The 27,156-nt window shown below is 46.3% G+C and overlaps 1 protein-coding gene across 23 annotated transcripts; it reads right to left on the bottom strand.

Annotated features, from left to right (window-relative positions):
* Positions 1-47: 47 nt before the first annotated feature.
* On the bottom strand, positions 48-26,420 carry LOC110496200 (ATP-dependent chromatin remodeler CHD4). 23 transcript variants are annotated; one of them, XM_090208613.1, is made up of 41 exons: positions 26,129-26,420; positions 25,510-25,643; positions 23,999-24,105; positions 23,595-23,849; positions 22,946-23,064; positions 22,378-22,756; positions 21,972-22,119; positions 21,155-21,324; positions 20,595-20,825; positions 20,088-20,291; positions 19,601-19,809; positions 18,237-18,368; positions 18,027-18,126; positions 17,565-17,756; positions 16,657-16,857; positions 16,356-16,493; positions 15,992-16,113; positions 15,652-15,825; positions 15,245-15,386; positions 14,998-15,129; positions 14,734-14,851; positions 11,949-12,073; positions 11,577-11,669; positions 11,187-11,340; positions 10,591-10,766; positions 10,102-10,279; positions 9,106-9,192; positions 8,889-8,980; positions 8,548-8,681; positions 8,296-8,440; positions 8,025-8,193; positions 7,749-7,808; positions 7,408-7,511; positions 6,952-7,174; positions 6,761-6,814; positions 6,453-6,608; positions 6,155-6,263; positions 5,719-5,851; positions 5,333-5,528; positions 407-576; positions 48-313 (listed from the first exon to the last, which is right to left on the bottom strand). In XM_090208613.1, exons 2-41 carry the CDS (start codon positions 25,571-25,573, stop codon positions 299-301), a joined length of 5,910 nt encoding a protein of 1,969 aa, XP_090064739.1. In that variant the 5' UTR covers positions 25,574-25,643; positions 26,129-26,420; the 3' UTR covers positions 48-298. The 23 variants fall into 23 exon arrangements, with proteins under 23 accessions (XP_090064739.1, XP_090064738.1, XP_090064735.1 ...); XM_090208612.1 differs by having other exon boundaries at positions 7,408-7,514; XM_090208609.1 differs by having other exon boundaries at positions 7,408-7,514; positions 8,889-8,988; positions 9,105-9,192.
* Positions 26,421-27,156: the final 736 nt, after the last annotated feature.

Consider the following 27,156-nt stretch of genomic DNA (forward strand, 5'->3'; position numbering starts at 1 on the left):
CCCCCCCCACCCACACAAAATCACATGATAAAAAAAAAACAAACAAAAACCTTTATTACATTTTTATTTAGGTCCCAAAAAAACCATCATAATAACATTATATCAATAATATTAATAAAGTCAAAACAAAAGGAAAAATTAAAATAGCTATTATTTCCACAGTGTCCAGGAGTCAGCCTGTAGGAACGCTGCAAGTCCATATTATATAAAGGGCCGTGGTTTCAAGCTTGGGCGCATCATCGTCTGCTGTGCCGATCAGGAATGTAGAGGTGGTGAGGTTCAAGGGGGCTAAGCCAGGCTACTGTTGTGACAGCTGTAGGTGAAAGAACACAACAAGAACATTACAAAACGTGACAAGACTTGTGCACAAAACATTCACACATCCCTCATTGGGGTGGGCGCTTACCTGCGGTTGTTGAGGCTGTGGTTCGGGGCCTCTGCTGGCCAGGCGGCTGAGGATGTTCCTCTCGGACATCTGGAGTCTCACTGCGACCGGGGGTATCCGGGCGATGGTTGCCGGGAGACGGGTCACGTCTGCTTTCATGTCACTGAGAAGCTCCTCCAGCTGTTTCAGCACTGAGAGGGGAAAGAGAGAATGAGAACCTGGAAGTGCTTGCCAACATACATATGCCTAGTGTATTCAGAAAGTATTCTCCAAATGCTCTTACATTAGCCTTGTTCTGAAAGTGTTTAATGTTCCTCATCAATCTATACACAATATCCCATAATGACAAAGCAAAAGACAGGTTTAGAAATTGTTGCAAATGTATTTATATGAAGAAAAAAAAAAGCAGAAATAACTTATTTACATAATTATTCAGACCCTTTGCTATGAGCCTCGAAATTGAGCTCAGGTGCATTCTATTTCCATTGATCATCCTTGACACTTCTACAACTTGGGAGTCCACCTGTGGTAAATTCAATTGACTGGACATGATTTGGAAAGGCAACACCTATCCATTTAAGGTCCCACAGTTGACCATGCATGTCAGACTAAAAACCAAGCAATGAGGTCGAAGGTTCGCGACAGGATTGTGTCGAGGCACAGATCTGGGGAAGGGTACCAAAATAAAAAAAAATGTATGCAGTATTGAAGGTCCCCAAGAACACAGTGTCCGCCATCATTCTTAAATGTAAGAAGTTTGGAATCACCAAGACTCTTCCTAGAGCTGGCTGCCAGGCCAAACTGAGCAATCGGGGAAGAAGGGTCTTGGTCAGGGAGGTGACCAAGAACCCAACGGTCACTCTGACATGGCTCCAAGGTTCCTCTGTGGAAATGGGAGAATCTTCCAGAAGGACCTCCACCTGACAGCCTGCTTAGAGTTTGCCAAAAGGCAGCTAAAGACTCTCAGACAATGAGAAACCAGATTCTCTGGTCTGATGAAACCAAGATTGAACTCTTTGGCCTGAATGCCAAGGGTCACATCTGAAAGAAACCTGGCACCATCCCTACGGTGAAGTATGGTGGTGGCAGCATCATGCTGTGTGGATATTTTTCAGCAGCAGGGACTGGGAGACTAGTCAGGATAGAGGGAAAGATGAACAGAGCAAAGTACAGATAAATCCTTGATGAAAAGCTTCTCCAGAGCGCTCAGGACCTCAGACTGGGGTGAAGGTTCAACTCCCACCAAGACAACGACACTAAGCACACAGCCAAGACAATGCAGGAGTGGCTTCGGGACAAGTCTCTACATTTCCTTGAGTGGCCCAGCCAGAGCCCAGACTTGATCACTGGAGAGACCTGAAAATAGCTGTACAGCGAAGCTCCCCATCCAACCTGACAGAGCTTGAGAGAGGATCTGCAGAGAAGTGAGAAACTCCCCAAAAACAGATGCGCCAAGCTTGTAGCATCATACCCAAGAAGACTCGAGTCTGCCAAAGGTGCTTCAACAAAGTACTGAGTAAAGGGTCTGAATACTTATGTAAATGTGATATTTTTAAACTTTTTATACATTTGCAAAAATGTATTTACTACATTTTAGAATAAAGGCAGTAACATAACAAAAATTTGGAAAAAGTCAAGAGGGCTGATTACTTTATGAATGCACACACACATATATAATACCAGTCAAAAGTTGACACCTACTCATTCAAGGGTTTTTCTTTATTTAAAAAAAATGTTCTGCATTGTAGAATAAAGACGAAAAACATTTGGAAATAACACATACGGGAATCCTGTAGTAACCCCCAAAAAGTGTTAAAACAAAATATATTATAGATTCCTTAAAGTAGCCAACTGATGACAGTTTTGCACACTCTTGGCATTCTCTCAACCAGCTTCATGAGGTCGTCACCTGGAATGCATTCCAATTAACAGGTGTGCCTTCTTAAAAGTACATTTGTGGAATTTCTTTCCTTCTTAATGCATTTGAGCCAATCAGTTGTAACAAGGTAGGGTATACAGAAGATAACCCTATTTGGTAAAATACCAAGTTCATATTATGGCAAAAACAGCGCAAACAAGCAAAGAGAAACGACAGTCCATCACTAAGACAAGAAGGTCAGTCAATACGGAACATTAAGAACTTTGAAAGTTTCTTCAAGCGTAGTCACAAAAACCATCAAGCGCTATGATGAAACTGGCTCTCATGAGGACCGCCACAGGAATGGAAGACCCAGAGTTACTTCTGCTGCAGAGGATAAGTTCATTAGGAGTTACCAGCCTCAGAAATTGCAGCCCAATTAAATGCTTCAGAGTTCATGTAACAGACACATCTCAACATCAACTGTTCAGAGACTGAGTGAATCAGGCCTTTATGGTCGAATTGCTGCAAAGACACCCCTACTAAATGACACCAATAAGAAGATGATACTTGCTTGGCCCCAAAAACACAAGCAATGGAAATTAGACCAGTGGAAATCTGTCCTTTGATCTGACGACTCCAAATGTTAGATTTTTGGTTCCAACCGCCTTGTCTTTGTGAGACACAGAGTAGGTGATCTCTGCATGTGTGGTTCCCACCGTGAAGCACAGAGGAGGTGTGATGGTGTAGGGGTGCTTTGCTGGTGACACTGTCAGTGATTTATTTAGAATTCAAGGCACACTTAACCAGCATGGCTACCACAGCATTCTGCAGCGATACGCCACCCCATCTGGTTTAGTGGGACTATCATTTGTTTTTCAACAGGACAATGATCCAACACACCTCCAGGCTGTGTGAGGGCTATTTGACCAATAAGGAGAGTGACAGAGTGCTGCATCAGATGACCTGGCCTCCACAATCACCCGACCTCAACCCAAATGAGATGATTTGGGATAAGTTGGACCGCAGCCAACAAGTGCTCAGCATATGGGAACTCCTTCAAGACTGTTGGAAAAACATTCCAGGTGAAGTTGGTTGAGAGAATGCCAAGAGTGTGCAAAGCAGTTATCAAAGCAAAGGGTGGCTACTTTGAAGAATCTAAATATATATTTTGATTTGTTTAACACAGTTTTGGTTACTACATGATTCCATGTGTGCCATTTTGTAGTTTGATGTCTTCACTATTATTCTAAATAGAAAAATTCAGAAAAACCCTTGAATGAGTAGGTGTGTCCAAACTTTTGACTGGTACTGTATATATATATTCACATAAAGGGCCGTGGTTTCAAGCTTGGACGCATCATCTTCTGCTGTGCCGATCAGGACTGTAGAGGTTTATAGAATGTTTATAGATGAACTGTAGTATCTGGTGTGACCCGCGAAAATGCAGGACTGATTATGGTAAGTCAGTTTATATTTGGCTTGGCTAACTAGCTAGCTAGCTTGTAGTATGAGTTGAATGACTCAGCAACCCAGCCTTGGCTTTTTGCCTCCTGCCCCAGTTCTTAGAGGCAAGTGGACAGCGGTGTGCGGAGATGCAGAAGCTCACTCTGTAGGGGGCTTTTCTGGACCACTGCTGAGGTGTGGTGGTCTTACTGGTGCTTTTACAGTCGCCGAAGCGTCATCCAGGTGGGTGCCACATCTCAGTAGTGGACGATCCAGCCTATCTACGGAGGAGGAACTGTGACTATGGAAGACGAGGTGCCCGATGAATGATATCTCTACCTCCCTGCCTGGCTCTACAATTATGCTCCCTCCTGTTAAGTTACTTCCTTTCTTACTTGGAATGAAAAGCACTGTATAAAATACATCTATTATTATTATCATCACCTTTACAAATCTTCAACTACCGTAATTTCCGGACTATAAGCCGCTACTTTTTTCCCACGCTTTGAACCTCGCGGTTTATACAATGATGCGGCTAATTTATGGATTTTTTCCCGCTTTCACAAGATTCATGCCGCCAAAAAACTGAGCACCGTCACATAATGTGACGTAAATCGAGCGCGCGCAAACTTCCCATCATTCTGATTACGGTGGTCATTATGTCACCCTCATCATGGCAAAGACACAGAGAAATGCATATGATGCAGCTTTCAAGTTGAAGGCGATCGATCTGGCTGTTGGAAAAGGAAATAGAGCTGCTGCATGGGAGCTTGGCCTTAATGAGTCGATGATAAGACGTTGGAAACAGCAGCGTGAGGAACTGACTCAGTGCAAAAAGACCACAAAAGCTTTCAGAGGGAAGAAAAGCAGATGGCCCAAAGTATTTGCAGCCACTCGACATCAGTGTAAATCGTGCATTTAAGGTGGCGCTCCTTGTTCAGTGGGAGGCTTGGATGACAAGTGGGGAGAAATCCTTCACTAAAATGGGCCGCATGCGAAGAGCAATTTATGGTCAAGTCTGCCAGTGGGTCCTGACAGCGTGGAGCATTGTCAAAAAATCCACTATCATCAACGGGTTTCGAAAGGCTGGACTGCTGCGTGTTGAAGGGGCAGCATGAGCTCAGCGGGGAATTTGCCTCCGGATGAAAGTGACGAGAGCGACAATGAAAACGATCCAACATCAGATGAAGCAATTCTGAGGCTATTCAACTCCGACACCGAAGGAGATGACTTCAGTGGTTTCAGAGCACAGGAGGAGGAAGATAGTGACCAAGTTCATTTGTTTCAATGTACCGGTAGACATGTGCGGCTTATTTATGTACAAAATACATATTTTTTAATAATTCAGTGGGTGCGGTTTATATTCAGGCGCGCTTAATAGTCCAGCAATTACGGTAAGCCTCAAGGTACTTTAGGTTAGGTTGATAAATGCATTACGGTCTGTTTGTCAGCAAAGACGCAATTCTTCCTATTTCTTTGCACAGGGTCACGTTCAGTAGGCACAAAACGGTCAGACACAAAGTTAAAAATGGTGAGGTACCATAGGATCCATTTGAATTTTCCGTTGCCAAACATTTTTTCTACAGCGTGACCTAATGAACTCGAACCGGGCGTACTAGGCGAGTTCCAGCTGGCTAGCTTACCTTTGTGCAGGACGGCGTTGGCGGGCTTGTTCCCCGACATGGACTCCTTGCTGAGGTGTTGGTGGGACTCGGCCAGACACTCCACCTCGCTGAAGCGCGTGTTGAGGGCCATGGAGGGGTGGGAAGGGTCCTCCGACATGTTGAGGTAGGCCGCCCGGCGCAGCTGCTCCTCGATCACCAGGGCCTGCTCCAGCAGCTAGGGGGAGGAGGGACGAAGCAGAGGGGTGGATGAGAATAGAGCAATACAAAATGAGCAGCGTGTACATGGAGCACAACAAAACTTTACGCGATACGAGTGAAAATGAGAACTGCTGACAAACAGGCCTGGGAGGGGGGTGGTGTATAAATGTCCATGGCTAATATAGGGTTAATAAAGGCCTTTATACCTTGAACCTCCTGGCCAGAAACTTGTTTTTTATCTCCAGGAAGTTGCCTCGGTTCATTTCAGCCTTGAAGGGCTCGTTGAGGATGGCGAACTTCACGTCGTTCTGGATGTCCTGCCAACGCGCGTAGCCGTGTCTAGGGGGCGCCAGAGTCAAGGGAAAAAAACTAAAACAGACTGGCCCCACTGTTTGCGGTATGACCTAATATTGGCCTAATGTATGTGACAATTAACCAATACTTGAAGCTGGCCATAGTTATTAGATCTGTTGAGACTGTACTTTTTCCTGCCTAAAGGCACTCCGCCGTGGAGGCAATTTTCTAATGAGCGTTGCACTGGTTACATTTTGAAGAGAAAAATGTGACCGTAAACCACTGATGTTTGTTTGCAAAGAGCCACGGTGGGCCGCATGGTTTGTCAACAGTGGTATAAAAGGATACTGTATGATGCCAGCCAGAAGCCAGTAGTCATGGCGACGATGCCAAATCTCGTTGGTCTTCTTGGTGACGGTGGCGGCCCTCTCCTCGTTCTGCCACAAGGAGTGCAGCTCTGTAAGAGGGGGAGAAAAAGAGTGATTCCCTGAAGTAACAATTGAGACCATTGAAAATGCTATTTAGTCCAAGAGTAGCGCTTAACCATGTATGAAACCAACCAAAAATCAGTTGAGAACGTGCGGAGATCTGTGCATGCGTGTGTGTTTGTGGTATGCTTTCCCTCTTGACACTCCAGTTCTCTTACCTGTGAATCCTCCGTCGGCGATGTTGAACATGAATCTCGTCTTGGCTTTCTTCTTCTCCTCACTGACTCCGGCCGCCGCTCCCTCCTTCACACTGTCCCCGTTCTGCAGCTTGGCCAGCTCCTCCGCCTTCACGCCATCCTTCTCCTCCTTTTGCTCTGCAGAAAGAACGAGGTTGAAAATGGGGCGAGTGAGAGAACGGAGTGAAGCAGAAACGTGGACCGACACAAGGCACGGGACCAACAGTATGTCCTTACTGCAGTTTGTGGATTGACGAGTGCAAAATGAGAACGATGGCGAGAGGAGCTACCTTTCTTTTCCTCTGAGGCAGGAGTGGTATCCATCTTCTCCGTCTTCTCTTTTGCTGCAAATCCAGAGGGATGGAGAGAAGGGGGGGGGGGGGGGGGACATTAGTAAACACCAAAACGAGCGTCTAATAGAATGCAATAGAAATGGCACTGTGGAAAAATTGAGCTGAACCATATTCTATTACGCCATCACCTTTGGCCTCGGAGTCTTCCGATTTGACCTCGGACACGTCCATCTTGGCCTCTGCTGCTGGAGACTTGGTCTCCTCTCCTCCCGGAGCAGTCTCCTCTGCAGTCTCGCCGTCCTTCTCCGCCTCTCCGTTGGTAGGCTTGTCTGTTTCCATGGGCTCTCCTTCATCTTTCTCTTTCGGTTCAGGGGAAGGAGTCTTCTCCTCGTTATCGGGGATCGCATTTACCTGAAAGAGAGGAACATTTCGTCAAACCAGAAAGCACAGAGAACAGCAGACATTTTAAAACTTACTAAAAACGAACCATTCTGGACAAGGAGATCCATCTCAAACTTCACAACAATGATATTTACTGTGGTATCAATACCCCATGTACAAGTATGATAGATTGGTTGGCTTTGGTCAGCCATTGGCTTATTCTAGTCTATTGACCAATGTGGATCAAGTGTATCATTCTTTACCTCTCGGTCTTCCGTCTTTCTGGACTCCTCCTTCTCCACCTCGCCATCTTTCTTCTCCTCTTTCTCGCCATCCTTCACGGCGTCCTCCGTCTTCGAAGGATCGTCTGCTAAACCGACAGGACATCAGCTCTTAATCCACCTTCCACATCTCCAAGCACTGATTGACAGTTACACGTTTTACACACCCAAGCAAGCGCCACTTTTTCCAGGGTGGTTTCACTAAAACCAGCATAGCAGCAGCAGCGCTTGAGTCAGTGGTTTGACCCTGCATGTCAAGAGGCCTGGAACAGTGAGAGGGTGTGGAGGAAGACAGGGGGAGGGAGGGGACAGAGTTGGTTTACCTGGGGCAGGCGTGTTGGGTTGCGTGTCTGCGGGTGTGCCAGTGGAGGGAGTTTTGGGGGCTGGGGAGGGCGAGCACACAGAGGGGAACAGGGGTTAAAAGCATCATCGCAGGAGAGGGCCTACACTCTGCAAAGACGTGGGACCCACTTGCAGAGATTTTGGGTTACAGACCATAGGTCACTACAGCAGGGAAAGACGGATTAGCCCTAGGAAACGCAGGAAGAGCAAGGACCGGGGAGAGGGTTGTGGAAGAGGGCGTACGTAGCGGGCTGTACCTGTGGCGGGCGTGTTGGGCTGCGTGTCTGCAGGCGTGCCCGTGGAGGGGGTCTTCCCTGGGGAGTCGGGGCGGGCTCCAGCTGCAGCGGCCGCAGCCTTTTTACTCTCCTCCAGCTCCATCATCCAGGGCATGGACCACTGGCCGTTGACGTGCTCAAACTCCTGGACCTGGTGGGAAACACGGTCAGGGACACGCTACACTCTCACTTCAGCATACGGCGGCTGAGTTGAATTCCTCCCAACTATCCCAAACCAGGAGCTGGGCTCTACCTTCTTGCGGATCAGCGACATCACACCGATGCGGGTGAGTACGTGTTGCCGCGACAACCCTTCGCGGGGGACGCCGTCGGCGAAGGTCTCGGCTCCGTCGGCGCCGGGCTCGCACAGGTGCCTCATGAAGAGGGAGACATACGCCCTGCGAGAGAGAGAGGATCCGATGTAAAACAAAATATAGAGGACAAATTCAACCAATGTCAGGGCATTACTATTGTGGATTTACACTATAACATGTTAGTTACTCACTTGAACTCTTTCTCAGATTTCCCGCGCAGGTCTCTGACCAGCCACTGGGTGGTGAAGGCGTCCTGAGGAGGCATCCCATAACGCATCACTGCATTCAGGAAGGCCTTCCTCTGGCGAACGTTGAAGCCCAACACCTGAACACCAGAGAGGCAGGGTTAGCGTAGAGTTAACAGGTAGTCCACATATTGACCCCTGACCTCTATTTCTATACAAGCCAATTGAATGCCAAGAGACAAGTGGTGGGTCGGCCCATCTGTAGATAAGCTAAATTGCAAACACATTTCAGGATCACGCAGAGCAGTGGTTCAGAGTGCAGTGATCGATGGACATTGAGAGCTGACCTCAATGTTGCCTCCCACTCTGGCCAGCAGGGGGGGCAGTGGCTTGTCCCGGTCGCCCCGCATGCCTTTCCTGTTGGGTCTGCGAGAGTTGGCTGCACCGCCAGAAAAAGGAAAGCACGAAAAGTTATTCTCTTAAGCTTCACAAACACACCCACCCACCCACTCTTGTAAACACCACCGACAGAGACGCCATCTGTCCACACACACTTTCGCTTACCTTCTGCCCGCTCATCAAAGTCCTCGTCACCCTCCTCGGAGGCCACAGAGTAGTCTGAGTTGTTGTCCGATTGGTCATCCTGCCAATCTGCTTGGAGACAGAAGACACGGGGCGCAATTTCAGTACACAGTCCAGAAACTTCTTTGAAGTTATTAAAAGATGAACATTTACGGGGGGGGGGGGGGGGGATTCTACAAGGAAGTGGACTTTGAGTAAAAGGTTGACAACCAGACCAAGCACAGAGTGCTAGAAGGAAACCAACATCACAGATATGGGGGTGATGGGCACTGCTTGTGGGCAAGTTGACACGAGTGTGAGTAGCTGACTCAAACCACATGTGGGACATTGTTTAAGTTAGTATGTGTACAGTTAGGAGCCGAGAAGAGATGCACTGTTTCCCCGACTCAAAACAGGGAAGGGGTACAAAACAACCGCAATTCAGTCACACACGCCAACTCATTCTTCGAATCTCCTAGGGTTCTAGGATTAAAGAGGGCCATTTTCATCCTCTCGGTGAGGGGCCTGAGATCATGGTGGCCGTGCAGCGCATTGTGGGTAGTGCAGGTCACGCCCACTGCAATGCATTGTATTCAGGCGTCAAAGGTCAACAAGGAAAGCTGCCATTCCAACAGAAAACGAACTAGGACTTGGAACAGATACCCCACTCACGTTAAATGTCATTCTGAATAGCTTGGATTGTTGCTGGGAATAGAAGATCACGAGCATGTGTCGGAAGATTTACCAGGCTTTCTGAGAACTGACACAGAGGCTTTCTGAAGAGGTGAGGCAAATGGGGAGGAAAATTCTAATTGCCACCACAACTGGAGAGACGTACCTCATGCAGGAGGTGAGGAGTAATCAAACCAACACAAACACCTGACACCACTCAGTTACTAAGACTTCCCCAGTGAAACTCACACCCACCACTCTTTCTCTCACACACACACACACACGTAAGTAAGTAATGGCGCTTGTTGTTGTTACCCCGTCTACTACCTCGGTCCTCCTGGGAGCCGTCGTTGTAGTTGACCTGCTTGCGGATGCGCTTGCCCTTGCCCAGGTTGCGGGCCAGGTCCTCCTGCTGCTGCTCATAGTGGTGCCTGAGCAGCTTCTCCCAGTAGTCTGGGTCGACACTCTCCTCCTGCTTGATGATCTCCCTCTGCACTTCCTCCTCCTGAGGGGAAGGGGCAAGAGAGAGGGAGGGAGGGAAAGGAGAGAGAGAGAGGGGGGAGGGAAAGGAGAGAGAGAGAGAGAGAGAGAGAGAGGGGGGAGGGAAAGGAGAGAGAGGGGAGGGAAAGGAGAGAGGCAAAAGGAGAGAGAGGGGGGCAAAAGGAGAGTCATTGATCAAGTGTGCAGGTGTCAAATGAGACACGTCAGTTACACACACACACACCGTCTGGGCTACAGCAAGGCCATTTGGGAGTCAACCTTCTAAAAATGTGAAACGTCACTCTGGGTCAAAGTGTCCGCTAAAACACAACTTACCGCCTCCTCCTCGTCCTTGACCACGTACTGGGCCACCTTGAAGGAGCCGAGGTACTCGTTCATGCTCCCGATCTCCGTTTCCTCCGGGGTTTCGGACTCCTGGTTCCTGTCCAGCAGCCTGTCCACTGCCATGTCATCGTAGTGGATCACCTGGCTGTCCTCCTCCTTGTTTTCACCTGAGGGACATTAAACATTTTCAGAACATGGCCCAAATATTATCAGAACGTTATGAACGTGTTATAAACATTGTCATTACCTTATCTCGAACTAAATCTGTTCTAGACATCGTCACATCGGTTTACCCAAAATGTTGATCATTTCACCTAATAAGCACGAATAAGTAATAACCAACAAACTATCATCTTATTTGACTGTTCGTATCTGCTGGCATTTGCTTGTTTTCTGTTCACCTGCAACACGCTTCCAGTAACCTGCTGAGGGCAGGTAAAAAAATAAAATAAAAAATATACAATAAGACAACGTTTCATTGCTCCCTTTCAAGACAACTGAGAAGTGATTTGACAGATGAACAACTATCCACTCCATCCATCATCCCTCCATGTTTACAACAGCAGGAGCCCTTTATTTTGTTATACCTTCTTTGTCCCCCTTTCCAAGCTCGTCCTTGAACAGCTCCTCCGTGCCGAACTTGAGGATGTCGTCCAGCTCCTGTTTGGACATGGAGCCCGTCTTGGAGCCCAGACCAGGACGCACCACCAGGTGGGTCAACATCATCTTCTTCTTGGCTACCTGGAGAGGGAGGGAACGTGGGACGTTTCAGTGTCTGCGTCGACTTTCTTCCTGCCCGTATGGGCCAAGGAAATGTAATGAGTTGCCCTGACGACAGACGAGGCTCGCTTCCATACACACACACACACAACATTCATTGGATCCAACAACAAGTTAGCAATTCTATGATACAGGCGGCCGTGTTGCGTCGTGAAGAGGTAATTGTGATGTTGCAGGAGAGGGGACAGCCTCTTTACCTGAGTGATCCTCTCCTCCACAGAGGCCTTTGTGACGAAGCGGTAGATCATCACCTTCTTGTTCTGTCCAATACGGTGAGCTCTGCTGAACGCCTGAGATGAGGAAGACAGAGACAAACAGTATATGACCCTTTCATCCTTGCAACCACCTTAATAACAGTTGATATAATAGAGAACAAGGAGATGGTGAATGGCCCAATCATAAACTGATCCATAAGCATTCGACAGGTGTAAGCAATATGGTAATAGCGCCACCTTGCCCTCTGACAGGCTAGGTGGAAGGTTCACCATAGTACTTCTACTAATCTAATTCGAAGATCATTGGGCTTGATTTGGGATTGGGCCGGTGTGTGATGGTTCCAAGTGTGTTACCTGGATGTCGTTGTGGGGGTTCCAGTCGGAGTCGTAGATGATGACGGTGTCGGCGGTGGCCAGGTTGATACCCAGACCTCCAGCTCTCGTCGACAGCAGGAAGGCAAACTGCAGCGCTCCAGGAGCTAAGGAACAAAACAGATCAACCACTCAGACCAAATCACTATACGTATATATATCAATCACTTTCTACATCAACAACTATCTATATTTACATCAAATCACTTGCTTTCTCTCTACAATCATTCACTTTACAGGGATTATTCTGTTTTTTCTGGCCCGCCAAAATCCAAACAAGCAAAACAAAATAAAAGTATAATAATTATTATTTTCAGGATGGAAAAATGCGTGTTTAAACTTAGAGCTGGACTCCTTAGTGGTGAAACAGTAAGTCTGCAATATTACAACAAAGTAGTAAACAACGAACACTGTTTTTCTCCTCGGACATCATTGCACGCGCGACAGAAGAGCACAACATGTGCTGCAAAATAAAGTATGCCGCTCCTCAACAACAACGGGTTGTGGGGGGCGGCCAGCGGCGCCGTTTCCACCTACTGAGAATTCCATCTCTAAAAACGACTAAAACCCCAATACAAACTGTGTAAAAAAATTTAACAAACTATATATTTTGTATTAATATCATGTTTGAGAACTAACCAAAGCTAGACAGTCAGGGAGGATAACAAATTCCCCCCAAAAAATTGCAACAAAGACTTCTTTGGAGCCCTGTTTTAAATCGCTAGTATTCTTAAAACCAAATTAACTTGAGATTGCATGCACCTGCGTACTAAAACAAGCCCGATTTCAACGAAAACCCCACAAGAATAAAACAACGCTTTAGATAATCGTACATTGATATCAGACGGCGGAAAATTCCGCCATCTAGGTTGTCTATTCCCGCACAATTGAAATGAAGAACTAAATCAGGAGCTTCAGAAAACATAAGGCTGGTGAATGTAAAATAGCTTACTGTAAGAATAGGAGTAGCCTAATAGTTCTGCAGACTAGGTCATTCAAAATGTTGCACCATAAATGTCATTTCATTTGATAAAAATAAAAATTAACACTTCAAATAAACAGTATCAGTCAAAAGTTGGGACACACCTACTCATTCAAGGGTTTTTCTTTATTTTTTACATTGTAGAATAATAGTGAAGACATCAAAACGATGAAATAACACATATGGAATCATGTAGTAAACAAAACAAACAAAAAAAAGTGTTAAACAAATCAAAATATATTTTATATTTGCCTTGATGACAGCTTTGCACACTCTTGGCATTCTCTCAACCGGCTTCATGACGCAGTCACCTGGAATGCATTTCAATTAACAGGTTTGTATTCTTAAATTAATTTGTGGAATTTCTTTCCTTCTTAATGCGTTTGAGCCAATCAGTTGTGTTGTGACAAGGTAGGTTTGGTATACAGAAGATAGCCCTATTTTGTAAAAGACCAAGTCCATATTATGGCAAGAACACCTCAAATAAGCAAAGAGAAACGACAGTCCATCATTACTTTAAGACATGAAGGTCAGTCTATCCGGAACATTTCAAGAACTTTTCAAGTTTCTTCAAGTGCAGTTGCAAAAACCATCAAGCACTATGATGAAACTAGCTCTCATGAGGACCGCCACAGGAAAGGAAGAACCAGAGTTACCTCTGCTGCAGAGGATAAGTTCATTAGAGTTACCAGCCTCAGAAATTGCAGCCCAAATAAATGCTTCACAGAGTTCAATAACAGACGCATCTCAACATCAACTGTTCAGAAGAGACTGTGAATCAAGCCTTCATGGTCAAATTGCTGCAAATAAACCACTACTAAAGGACACCAATAAGAAGAAGAGACTTGCTTGGGCCAAGAAACACGAGAAATGGACATTAGACCAGTGGAAATCTGTCCTTTGGTCTGATGACTCCAAATGTTAGATTTTTGGTTCCAACAGCCTTGGCTTTGTGAGACACAGAGTAGGTGAACGGATGATCTCCGCATGTGTGGTTCCCACCGTGAAGCATGGAGGAGGTGTGATGTGTGAGGGTACATTTCTGGTGACACTGTCAATGATTTATTTAGAATTCTAAGACACACTTAACCAGCATGGCTACCACAGCTTTCTGCAGCGATACGCCATCCCATCTGGTTTGCTTTTAGTGGGACTATCATTTGTTTTTCAACAGAACAATGACCCAACACACCTCCAGGCTGTGTGAGGGCTATTTGACCAAGGAGAGTGATGGAGTGCTACATCAGATGACCTGACCTCCACAATCCCATGACCTCAACCCAATTGAGATGATTTGGGATGAGTTGGACTGCAGAGTGAAGGAAAAACAGCCAACAAGTGCTCAGCATATGTGGGAACTCCTTGAAGAGTGTTGAAAAAGCATTCCAGGTGACTAGCTCCTGAAGCTGGTTGAGTGTGCAAAGCTGTCCTCAAGGATAAAGGGTGGCTACTTTGAAGAATCTAAAATAACATATTTTGATTTGTTTAACACTTTTTTGGTTAACTACAAGATTCCAAATGCGTTATTTCATAATTTTGATGTCTTCACTATTATTCTACAATGTAGAAAATAGTCAAACTAAAGAAAAACCCTTAAATGAGTAGGCGTGTCCACATTTTGACTGGTACTGTATATAAATCCCTCGTGATATTAAAACAATGATATGATATATACACCTAATTTAGATCTGAAAACTACAAATATATAAGTCACTCTGAAATTGCAGTATACATAGTGATCTAGTTAGAGACTGAATGAGGAAGTTAGTGTGGTGTGAGCCTCACCATTGAATCTGTCGATGGCCTCCTGTCTCATGCCCCCGGTGATGCTGCCGTCGATACGCTCGTACTTGTAGCCCTCGTTCTCCAGGAAGTCCTCCAGCAGGTCCAGCATCTTGGTCATCTACGGCAGAGGGAGTGAATGGGCCCGTGTGAGGTGTGTGCTTTTCGTATCCAAGAACTTTGAAATGTTTGGATCCTTCTTGACGTAATGTGATTTGTGGACTCAAATAAAATATTGATAATGTGCGTGTGTGTTGGTTAACTAACCTGAGAGAAGATGAGTACTCTGTGCCCGCCGTCTTTCAGCTTCCTCATCATCTTCTGCATTAGCGTCAGTTTCCCGGCAGACTTAGTGAGGGCGCTACCGTCGTACATCCCATTGGGCATCTTTGGGGCTTCCTGTTTGGGGTGGGGAACCAATCAAGAGTCAGAGCTTCAGCTGTATAGAGCCTTACAGGAAAATCACAATAGCATGGTCCATTCCCATTCAAATGTATTAATAAGTGGGTCATACCATGGCAGCCACAGGGAAGAGGTAGGGGTGATTGCAGCACTTCTTGAGGTCCATCACCACGTTGAGCAGGGATACTTGATTTCCACCACTGCGCGTGTTCAGGGCCTCAAAGTTACGGGTGAGGATGAATTTGTAGTACTTCCTAAAAATAGATTTTTTTTATTTTTTTTAAATCCACAATTAATACCCCTTCCACAGTCCAATTATATTGTACAGTTCTCGTGAGTTGAGTATCCCAAGGGAAGATTGCGTTTAAGTAACAGTCTATGGACGATGACTAATCATTCTAATTATATATTTGATCCCATCACCGTTTTAGCCAAGTTAGACAGCACATACAACTAGGTCAACCACTATTCAAATGTACCCCTTCACCACACCCTATCCCTCCATGCACTTTCACTCACTTCTGCATGGGGCTGAGCTCCACCCTGACGATGAGCTCCGTCTTGGAGGGCATGTGTTTGAAGACGTCAGCCTTCAGTCTCCTGAGCATGTGGGGTCCCAGCATGTCGTGCAGCTTCTTGATCTGGTCCTCTTTGGCGATGTCAGCAAACTCTTCCAGGAACCCCTCCAGGTTACTACACAGAGAGAGGAGGGAAGTAAGTAAAGGTTTAACTCTAAAATAGCTCGTCTAAGATGAGTGGGGTGTGATACAGGTGAAGTGGTCATTGGGTTTGAGTGGGAAAGTAATGTGGACAGAATGTGTGTGTACACACACACACACACACACACACACACACACACCTGAATCTCTCTGGCGTGAGGAAGTTGAGGAGGTGGAACAACTCTTCCAGGTTGTTCTGTAGAGGTGTACCGGTCAGTAGCAGCTTGTGCTGGAGAGGATAGTTGTTCAGCACTCTGAAGAACTGGAGGGGAGAGAAAGAGTATTATTCATCTAAAAATGAAACACTTATGTATTTGTCAATAGTACTTTCAGCCATACCAGTTTAGCTGGAGTTTCATTGTACAATGAGGGTATCCAACTAATGAAAAATAGAATTTGGGATTCCTCATTGCCCTTATATTTCCAAATTGATAGTTCCTGAATAAGGGAATATGTTGCACATAACAGGTAAACTACCTCCATAACACAACTCTAATCTCTCACCTTGGACTGGTTGTTTTTGAGCCTGTGGGCCTCATCGACCACCAGACAGGCCCAATCTATGGAACCTAGGATGGCCATGTCGATGGTGATCAACTCATAGGACGTCAGCAGCACATGGAACTTCACTGATGAGTCTTTCTACAAGGCCACGACATGGGGAACGGTTAAAAACGTGACACACACCAGCATATCATTGAAGGAGTGATACATTTCAAATAAAATTGTCAATATATTACCTTTGTCGATAAACAGTTCTAATTCATCGGTTCTTTTTAAAAACATTTCCCCCCGTAATTCTCACCTTCATCTTAGAAGCCCTCTTCCCTCCGCGGATGGCGTTGTTCTCGAAGGAGAACTCGTTCTCTCGGATGACGGCTCTGCTGTCCTTGTCTCCTACGTAGGTCACCACGTACATGTCCGGGGCCCACATCTCAAACTCTCTTTCCCAGTTAATGATGGTAGACAGGGGGGCGCTCACCAGGAACGGGCCCTTGGAGTGACCCTATAAGGGGGAAAGAAAAAAGTTAATGAAAATAAGATAATTTGTATGGGTGACCCCAGCGGGAATCAAACACACTACCATTGGTGTTGCAAGTGCCATGCTCTACTAACTGAACCACAGCTAATTTAACTTAATAACATATAATTTCTCATGTAACATTTAAATTTCTATCATTCTAATGTTAAAATATTGTGTCGTCAAATACATTGCATTCTACACTCCGATCAATAGGTGGCAGTAGTCTCCATGTGATCACCACCAAAGAGTGTTAACACAAAGCTCAAGCTATATGTCGTCAGATTTCACCTGACATATTATACAAACTGGCTGGGCTGGTTGGTATTGGTCTAAAGGGCTGCCTAGTGGCAATTCTGATCAGTTCCTGTTGAAATAATGCCTACCATTTGGTCTTATAAAAAATAACAACAAAAAAAGTAAACAATGACATTTATCAACAAGTAAAATGGAAGAAACTATAGTTGAACATGCATCTTTCTAGGGTTTAAATCACCTCAGGAATTTTACTGAGTCATGGTTCCCCCTTATATCTTAATGTAATGACATGGGGGGGAAAAAATGGCAGATTTTTATCAATGACTTGTCAACAGCTATAACAAGTTATCCAGCAATGAAATCCTCCCTGGTACCCTAGTAAACAGAAAGACCCATATCCACTTTCACCCTTATTCTCTCCCACACACACACACCTCTTTGTAGAGTGAGTAGAGGAACACGGCAGTCTGCACAGTCTTGCCCAGTCCCATCTCGTCAGCCAGGATAGTGTCTGTGCCCTGTGCCCAGGAGAAACGCAGCCAGTTGAGACCCTCCAGCTGGTAGGGGTGCAGGTTGCCCCCCGTACTGTCCAGGTAATCAGGCTGCCGCTCAAACTTGATGGTGGGCTGAAGAGGGGGAAGATAGAGAAGAACAGTGAGTTACTGTTGATGTCAAGACACACCACTAAGCGGGAAATATGCACCATAAGGGATTTATCATGTGTTTGACATAACATAAAGCTGCAGAAAAAGAGATGCTAAAAGTCCATTTTAACGGTAAGATACTGAGCAATTTATGACGACCAGGAATACCCGGTAAATCACGAGAAACCATATCTCTGATAAAAGACAAGCCGTGTCGCCAATCCAATAAAAATGACAACAGTCAACACTTACATCAACGACAGGATTCTCAGGAGGCCGGTCCATCCTCTTCGTCTTGCCTTTCACCTTGATCTTCTTCCCTGGTTTACCCTCGTCGCCCATCATCAGCTCCCTGAAACAGACGAGAAAGAACATTGTTACCCTCGGAAACAGACGAAGAAGAAACTCCTTCTCCATTCCACCTATACAATGTAGAGTAGGTGGCAATAATGCATTAGTTACCTGTGGTTCCAGTACTGCTGTCTGAAGACGTCAAACTCTGGGATGTCCATGTCCTCAGCCTCCCAGGTGGCTTGGTCGTAGGCCAGGTCTTTCCACTTGATGAGGTAGTGTACGTTATTCTTCTTGTCCTGACTGCAGCTCACAAACAGACAAAACTTGGTTAGCAACGTTGCCAATTAAATCCAGTAGGCATGCATGCATGCATGGATGGATGCATGCATACACATTCAAAAGTATGTGGACACCACTTCAAATTAGTGGATTCGGCTATTTCAGCCACACCCGTTGCTGACAGAAGTATAAAAATCAGGCACACAGCCATTCAATCTCCATAGACAAACATTGGCAGTAGAATGGTCTTACTGAAGAACTCAATGACTTTCAACATGGCACCGTCAAAGGATGCCACCTTTCCACATTTCTGCCCTGCTAGAGCTGCCCCGGTCAACTGTAAGTGCTGAAGAGGAAACGTCTAGGAGTAACAACGGCTCTGCCACTAAGTGGTAGTCCACACAAGCTCACAGAACGGGACTTCCAAGCACTAAGCGCATAGCGCGTAAAAATCGTTTGTCCTCGGTTGCAACACTCACTACCAAGTTCCAAACTGCCTCTGGAAGCAACTTCAGCACTAGAACTGTTTGTCGGGAGCTTCATGAAATGGGTTTCCATGGCCGAGCAGCCGCACACAAGCCTTTGATCACCACGCGCAATGCCAAGCGTCAGCCGGAGTGGTGTTTTGCTCGCTGCCATTGGACTCTGGAGCAGTGGAAACAGATTCCCTGGTGTGATAAATCACAAGTTTGGCAGACGCCAGGAGAACACTACCTGCCCCAATGCATAGTGCCAACTGGAACACCGACTGCAAGCCAGGCCTAATCGCGCAACATCACTGCCCGACCTCACTACTGCTCTTGTGGCTGAATGGAAGCAAGTCCCCACATGTAGTGGAAAGCCTTCCCAGAAGAGTGGAGGCTGTTATCGCAGCAAAGCGGGCACCAATTCCATATTAATGCCCATGATTTTGGAATGAGATGTTCGACAAGCAGATGCCCACATATACTACATGACCAAAGGTATCTGCAACTGATTGGTTGAAATGATTGCTTTGACCCATGAGACATTTGCATCACAAGGAGAAACCCTTTACCTGACAAACAAAACATGCAGATTTCATCAAGTGTGCAGGAGTTCTCCTTTCCATTGAAGGGAAAATCCTGACTAGACACTCATTCACAAAAAGTGTAAGACTATGTGTCTGGCCTTGCTACTCAAAATCTGCTGCTATTTTGGAAATGTTAACTCTCAATGAGACTAAAAACACATTTGAACCCCATTTAGCAGCCAGTCCGGGAGCTTCGTCTGACCTGTGGTTGAGTATGCGGTGGATCATCATCCAGGCGATCTTGATGCCAAAGCGGTAGTACTTCTCCTCCATCTTGGCGTAGAGCGGGTCCTTGGCCTTCCTCTTCGTGCTCTTTTCCTCGTCGCCCTCGCCAAAGTCTACTGAAGGCGGCTCGTCCATGTCGTTCTTCCTCTGGTAGTTCCTGAACATCACCTGACAGTGCAGCTCCAACTGGAGGCAGGGAAAGGTGGGTGAGGGAGAAGTGTGTGCGTGTGTGTGGGTTGTCGAACGTTGGTGCGACAACGCTCCTCTCTAATCCATTTCAGTGACAAAGAAGCGAGCGTCTCAACATTTCTTGTGTGTGTTTGTTTCAGTGTGCGCCGCGCCTCTGAAAAACAAAACTAAGATGAGCAACAACTCAAAATGAGGGTAGGTGTGTATGGGTGCGATTGCCTGCAACGTGGTGGCCGAGCGTAAGCCTGCGTACCTGTGTGTGTGTGTGTACATACCTGCAGCTCAGACACCCAGGAGCAGTGCCAGTAGGACATGTTGCTCCACTTGGCGAAGAACTCCCTCTCAGGGCGCCCGGCCAGAGGGGCGGGGTCTGGCTGGTCAGCCGGGAGGTCTGGGGGGCGGGGGATGGGCGTGGGCGGAGGGGGGTCGCCCCAGCGCCACGTCAGAATCTTCTGCACCTTGCCCTTCATGGGTGGACACTGGGGAGGGGAGGAAAGCGTCAGTGAAGAGGTCAAATGTCTTTAAACCCGCTCCCTTTTCAGGACAAACGGATCATAACGACATGGTGAAAACTCCTCGTCTACAGATAGGTTAGGTAATGTTACATTCATGGTGTTGAACCATTTAGTCGTTTTGTTTTCCCAATACACTACCCAAGGGGGTAGGGAGCTAGATTTAAATTTGGGAAGTAGAATTCACTTTACCATGTGTAACAACTGGCTGTGCCCCGTGTCAATCACCCTCCGGGTCCCACCCCATTGATTTACTCATGTTTCACTCACAGTGCAGCGTGGGCAGATCCACTCTCCGTTGGGGATCTCAGGCAGGGGCGGGTTGAGACAGTGGATGTGATAGGAGGATGGACAGGAGTCGCAGCAGAGCAGCTCGCCACCATCCTTACACACCCTGCAGAACTCCATGTGGTGGTCGTCCTCCTCCGGCTCTGCCTCCACCTCCTCCTCCTCTTCTTCTGAGCCCTCCTCCCGCGCCTCCCACTGTTTGCCCTCCTTCTCCTGTGGATGGGAGAGGGAAGGGGTTCACGTGGATGGTCGTTGAGCAACTGGAAAGGGTTAACTGTTTGACCGGTAGGGAAGCAAAGATGGTTACACACTTGAGCAATTTGAGAGCTAACAGTACCAGCATATACCACAGTACTACCAGCTAGCGGTTTATGATCATTGACTAATGGTTGTCAATATCAATAGCTCCTCATTACCCTCGACCAGATTCCTCTGTATTTTGTTGTCACTCCGATTGATCATTCTGGTTGGCTGACCAGTACCATATTGCCCGGTCACTTACTCCACAGAGCCGTTCATTGGCTAAGGAAGGTGTCACTCACGCAGTGTGGGCAGCTCCAGGTGCCCTCTGGGGCGTTCTCCATGTCGGGGTCCAGGCACACCATGTGGTAGGCCCGGGGACAGGTGTCGCACAGAATGATCTCCCCTCCCTGCTGGCACACCTCACAGTAGTCCTGGTGGTCCGTCTCATAACCGTCACCGTCCTCCTCGACTGGAGGGAAGGAACAAAAGGACAGAAGTGGGTGAGAGCAATTCAAACTTAGATATGGTACATTCCCTGAATACCCCCCCCCCCCCCAAAAAAAGGAATGCATGTTCAACATTTTTGTTGTTTGACAAGCACCCCAATGAAATACCAGCGAGGCTATAACACTTTAGCGGTTACATATTGTGAGGAACGCACATTTTAATCAATCAGAATGCATTTTATAAAAGTGCTGTAGAATGAAACGTTAGGGAATGGACATTGCTGTTCATCGCTCCCTTTTACTGTGCAGGTGGAGTCATTCATATGCAATCTAGGAAGCATTTCAAACTCCTGGGCGATATGTATCGATACTCTGACGGAAGAGTTTGTCTACTGAATACATCAGTGTGTGACAAACTATTTTTTTGTAAAGGCAGAACATGCTGCCCTGCTGAAAACGTACAATCTTCTAGTGGCTCAGTAAGACTGAGTGGTACTGGCTGAGTCAAAGCTAATTGGACATGCACACACATCCAAACTACAGCTGTGGAGTCTAGCAACTCAAGACCACTTTTAAATTGGGTTTGAGACATACTGCATCACAGCCATGGATGAAACACAACTTCTTGGGGTTGAGATATGTATCAGAGCCATGAAAGAGACACACACACCTGCAGAGTACAGACCCTTCTTCTTCTTGGGCTTGCTCTTGGGCTTCTTGGATCGGCTGCTGCGGCTGTTGGAGCCGTCCGACACGGACACGCTGTTCATGCTGGCGTCGTCAAAGTCACTCTCGACGTCAGGCTCATCCTCTTCACTCTGATAGGAACAGCCAGATAGAGAATGGTTAGGAACTTCGTTGTAAGGAGAAATGTGTCTAGGTTGAAGGCCTCTATGCCAAATGACAAAAAAAATGTTTTGTCATCAACAACAAAGTCAATATGAGCCAAGAAAGAGGTGACTAAACAGTGGGGTCGGGAACTGCCAGGGACCTCACGATACTTATGTCCTGATACGATATGTATTGCGATTCTCACAATTCTATATGCATTGCGACGCGATGTTCCAAGCACTTACCGAGGAGCGTTTCCTCTTGCTGTTGAAGCCTCCTAGTTTGATCTTGAGCGGAGCTACCTTCTTTGTAGCCACTTTCTTCTTCTCTGCGGGCTTGGGGGTGGGCCTGGACTTCTTACGAGCATTAGGACCTTTGCCCTCTTTGGTCTTGGCCTTTTTCAGAGGCGGGGCGACCGGTGGCTGGGGCTCGGCGACCGGGGTGGGAGCGACCTCCGCCACCATGCTCTCCACGGCGGCAGACACGTTGGCGGCGGCCAGGGCTGCAGTAGCGGCGGCGGAGCCTCTCAGGGGATTGTTGGTGCTAAACTCACGCCACTTGGCACCCAGTACCATCATCATCTTGGACACGGCAATCTTGGGGTTCTTGGCCGCGATGAGCGGTCTGAGGGAGAGATGGGGGTGGATGGTGAGTAATGAGGACAACAACAACAAAAAATACGGAAAAAGAGTGAAGCGGTAGACGAGATCAGGGGGAGAAAAGAGACAACATATTTGAGAGAGCAGAAAGTGGGGTGAAAAAGCTTAAAATATAATTCATGCAGCAAGCATTGACATGGACAATCTCATTTACCTGACATATTGACTGAAGGCCTTGTAGTTGGTGAGGGAGCGGTAGTCCTCGTCGCTGAAGACGTGGTCAATGTCCTCCATTCCCCAGTCATCCAGGAGCTGGGACGACGTCTTAGGCTCCTAGATGAGACAATTCAACATGAACGTTTGCTTAAAATGCGGTTCTTTCCATTTGTTTCTTTACTGACTGGTCTATTGTGGTGGGACTATTTCTTGCCCTCTGAGTGTTGCCATTGTGTTCAATAGCTACTGGGTCTTTGTTAACTCTCGCACGGCTTTGGACAAAAGCACTTTCCTCCCACCATTGGGGAACATTGGTTATTTTAAGCCGCATGCAGTTATACCATGTGGCAAGAGCTTGCCTTGACAAAGGGCCAATGGCAGGTAGTTTGGTGTTGCCACGGTGACAGTATGTCCTTGCATAAGTGCACTTACCAGTCACCCTAGTGGTAGTCAACTCAGCATGGTAGTATTGATAACTTATCTACATCTAGAGGTTACAAGTAGCTTATTCAATCACTTTCTCGGGAGCTCTGAGTTTTAGTTGCATAATGACAATTCAATTAACACCATTAAATATTATTTGGTCAACTTTAATGGCATCTCCCCCCTCCACAACTCTCTCCACCCTCGAACTAAAAAAAACTCACCAAGCTATCGTCGTCGTCGTCCTCATCCTCCTCTTCCTCGGGTTCAGGGTCCTTCCTCTTGTCCTTTCCTCCGCCGTTTCTATCAGTGCTGGTGCTGCTCCTCTTCTTCTCCTTGGAGGTGCTCCCCCTGTTCTTCTTCTTCTTCTTCCCCGGGTTGTAGTCGCTGCCCTCGCTGTCAGAGCGGGGCGCCGCTCGCTCCTCGTCCCTGTCCACCTCGGGGGTCTCCATGGGCTCAGGGGAGCTCATTGGCACATCCTGGAGAGGACACATGGGGGGGGGCTTATGAGTAAGCCCATTGGCTTCCGACAGGTGGCGGGTCCCTCCACTGGCAGACAAACGGAACATGGTGCGTCCCAAGAACGTACAGATATGATTAGAGACGTGGTCATGTCACTCTAGCCTACCTCTCTGCGAGAGGTCCGCCTCTTGCTGCTTTTGTTCTCCCGGCTCTTTTTGGCCTTCTTCTTCTTCACCTTCGGGGCCTCATTCTCTGACATCTCCTCTTCCTCATCTGCAATGAGGTCAGAGACACAGCTTAATAATAGCTGTAACGAAGAAGGTCAATTAAATATCCTTGCAATCTTGGTAGCTGCAAAGTCATATGGAATCGGGTTCCAAGGCCTATTATGTAATTGCTCATGATAGATGTAAGCAAATGGCTGTTGGCATTGAAATCAGTACCAAGTAGCCATGGTCTGACATGTGATAAACTGTCTGTAAGTCAAAATGAGGGGTGCTGGGTGTCTAATTAAATGCCACCTGAATGCCATATCATCATTATCTGGGTTATGGTTGAGTCCAGTTAGCCCAATTGTAGAATTGGATGTCCCACAAACAAATTGGAAAAGATGGCTCTTCCAAGTTATTATTTGGATTAGAGTCGGGTTATATATGGTCAATGATTTTCACATGTGAGAGGTTTGAATGCAAAAATATATATTTTTAATTTTTACTAACGACTATCTAAAAGGTGGCCTGGTGACGCCTGCTATGTTTAAAATCGGAAAAATCCATCGCCTTAACTTCCCCCATCGAGGATTCTAATGGGATATGCATTGCCGTCATATCCGAACCTGTTGTGTAGTAAACAAAGTAGCCAGCTAGCCTAACGGTTTTATTGTCCTTCGCCAGCTAATGTAGCCATCTACGTTATATAAGTCAAATGCAGTGAGTGACACGTTCCGTAAAATGTACAGACAGAGTGAATTGGCTGCATTTGTTTCTACCACGCAAAGCGGCGCTACCAAGCACCCGATGATAGGAGGAGAAAGTCGCCGTCGTCATCTGCCATCTTTCAAGCTAACTGGCTGGCTCCATCTTGTCATCGGGCACGTAAAAATACCGGTAACATTTGCTAGGCCGCAAGAATATGCCGGTGGGTCGGCATGGTTTGTGTAGCCAAAAGTTGAAGTTCTGTAAATTGCTTCCGTACGGGAAAACATCTGTCCGTTTTGCAAACTTACATTTCAACGGCTACGGCTTGCAATAAAAACCGAAACAAAACGTTAACCAGCATTGTTAGCACACGCAAGCTAGGCTAACGCGTTAGCCGGCTAGCTACAGTAGTCAGTCACTCAACTACCACAGCTTAGAGGCTGGTGTCCACTGTTCCTGCAACTACTTAGCTAGTTAGTTAACTTTTCCATAACTAGTTGACCAACTAACCGTAAACACTGTGATTCTTCTTGCTTAAATAACGTTAGCTTACCACAACCTGACAAGTTAACCACAACCAGTATCAACTAACAACCTACTTGTATGTTAGCTAGTTATCCATATATTCAAATTCACGTCACCTTCAAGTTCTTTACATCTTTGGCTCAGTTTTACGATTAACTCGCATTATTTACATAAAGTATATAACATTTTGATAAGTTAATTTCGTTGCAATAAACATTTGTTGAAGTGGTCCTACCTTGCATTAGAGACCGGTCCTCTGGGGCTCCAAAATCATCCCTATCGTCCTCGCTTCCAGACATAATGCTAGCTAACTTTAAAATTTAGTTAGCTAACTTAAAAAAAGTTTAATTCCGTGTTGCCTCCAGAGTCCTGTCCCAGTATCGAGTCCGTCCAAGTGGAGTCGGGAAGGACAGGTCGGCAAGGAGGTGGAAATAAAAAAGAAACAAGAAAATTGAAGTGAATATTCAGAACTGATTTCGTGGATTGAACAATATAAATACATAAATTGCCTCTTAAGTAGGTGAAATAACTTCTGATGTCAATTGTTTTAGCCAACACTAGGCTACTCAAGACTACCAGCCTTTCAATCTATGCGTAGTCTCGCTACATTATAGCTAGCTAGTTAGCCATTAGACATGCCATCGTCGTGCTACTAGTTTTCCGTCCCACACTTGGTTAGCTAGCCCGCTAACTCCAGCTCAATCACCGGCTAGGTTCAGAAACGAGTCACACAACAAAAACATATCGTCCCAAAACATATCAATAAATGACGAATTTAAATTGTTTTAATTTGATTTTTGAATGGTCCAATATCGCAAATACAATTCTAAACAAACTACAGTAACGTTACTCACAAGTTGAATGGTTCCACTGTTTGAAAACAGAAACAACGAAAGGAAACGTTTGCCTTTCTTTCAACAGTTTTTCTATTTTGGGTTACAATAGCTAGCTAACGTTAGTTCCAATAATTAAAATGCAGTATTTGTCTTATGTTGCCTGGCGATGCACACGACGTCGCCGTCTCCCTCTCTCGCATTAAACACCCGCGCACACACACACAAAGAGATCAGGGGGCAGACATCCCATAATAACCCCCCCCCCCCCCCCCCCCCACACACACACACACACCCCTCCCCCACTCTGCATAGTTACCTTGCAACATACAGACCATAATAATCCACCCCCCTCCTCCCTCACATGGAGTCTCTTCCCCATTCCTCCGTGCCCCCCTAGCAACCAACGTTACTATGGGAACACTCACCCCCACCCAACATCCCATAATAATAATGAGCATAGTCACTGACATCCCACAATAAGCATAACTCCAAAAAGAGAGAGGGATGAAAAAAAGACATCACATGGCAACTCCTCCACATGACTGCATGTAACTTCTGTGTCACAATCTACATGTATGTAGAGACACTGTACTGTACAGCCTAGGAGCATATTTCAGCATCTACTGACACAAAGCATGCAGACGCATATGATATATAGGAGCCATATGAACACTTATAAACCATTACATTCCTTGTGGAGGGTCACCACAGGGCACACTCAGGTAAACGCTCTACTGTGAACTTGGGGAGACCCACTTGAAAACCATTGAATGATTCCAATGATTTGCTCTACCCCCATTATTTAATCTACACACAAACCAAACCACCATGAGTCAAATAAAAACATGTTGTTTCCAGTCTAAGCAGACACAAAGGCAAAACAGAAGTGCCATTAACTCAGGGAAACCCTGCTGTAATGATGGCCTTAGGTATATTGATAGGTCACCATGCATCATAGACACAGACTAATGAAGCCTTATTTCAAAGCTATGTCTCAATCAGACCTCTGTATCTTCCTAGATCTAGCCTAGAAAGTGTAACCAAAG

This window comes from Oncorhynchus mykiss, chromosome 18 (genome assembly GCF_057628025.1).
Source record: "Oncorhynchus mykiss isolate SJ-2025 chromosome 18, ASM5762802v1, whole genome shotgun sequence".
Lineage (NCBI taxonomy): Eukaryota > Metazoa > Chordata > Actinopteri > Salmoniformes > Salmonidae > Oncorhynchus > Oncorhynchus mykiss.

What these genes read in the sequence shown, in the direction of transcription:
- LOC110496200 (XM_090208603.1), bottom strand. Translation starts at nt 25,573, where the DNA reads ATGTCTGGAAGCGAGGACGATAGGGATGATTTTGGAGCCCCAGAGGAC. An exon ending in GGCCATCGACAGATTCAATG is followed by an intron (nt 12,074 to 14,733) that starts GTGAGGCTCACA and finishes TTTGTTCCTTAG; the next exon opens with CTCCTGGAGCGCTGCAGTTT. An exon ending in GGAAGACTCCGAGGCCAAAG is followed by an intron (nt 6,815 to 6,951) that starts GTGATGGCGTAA and finishes CTGGATTTGCAG; the next exon opens with CAAAAGAGAAGACGGAGAAG.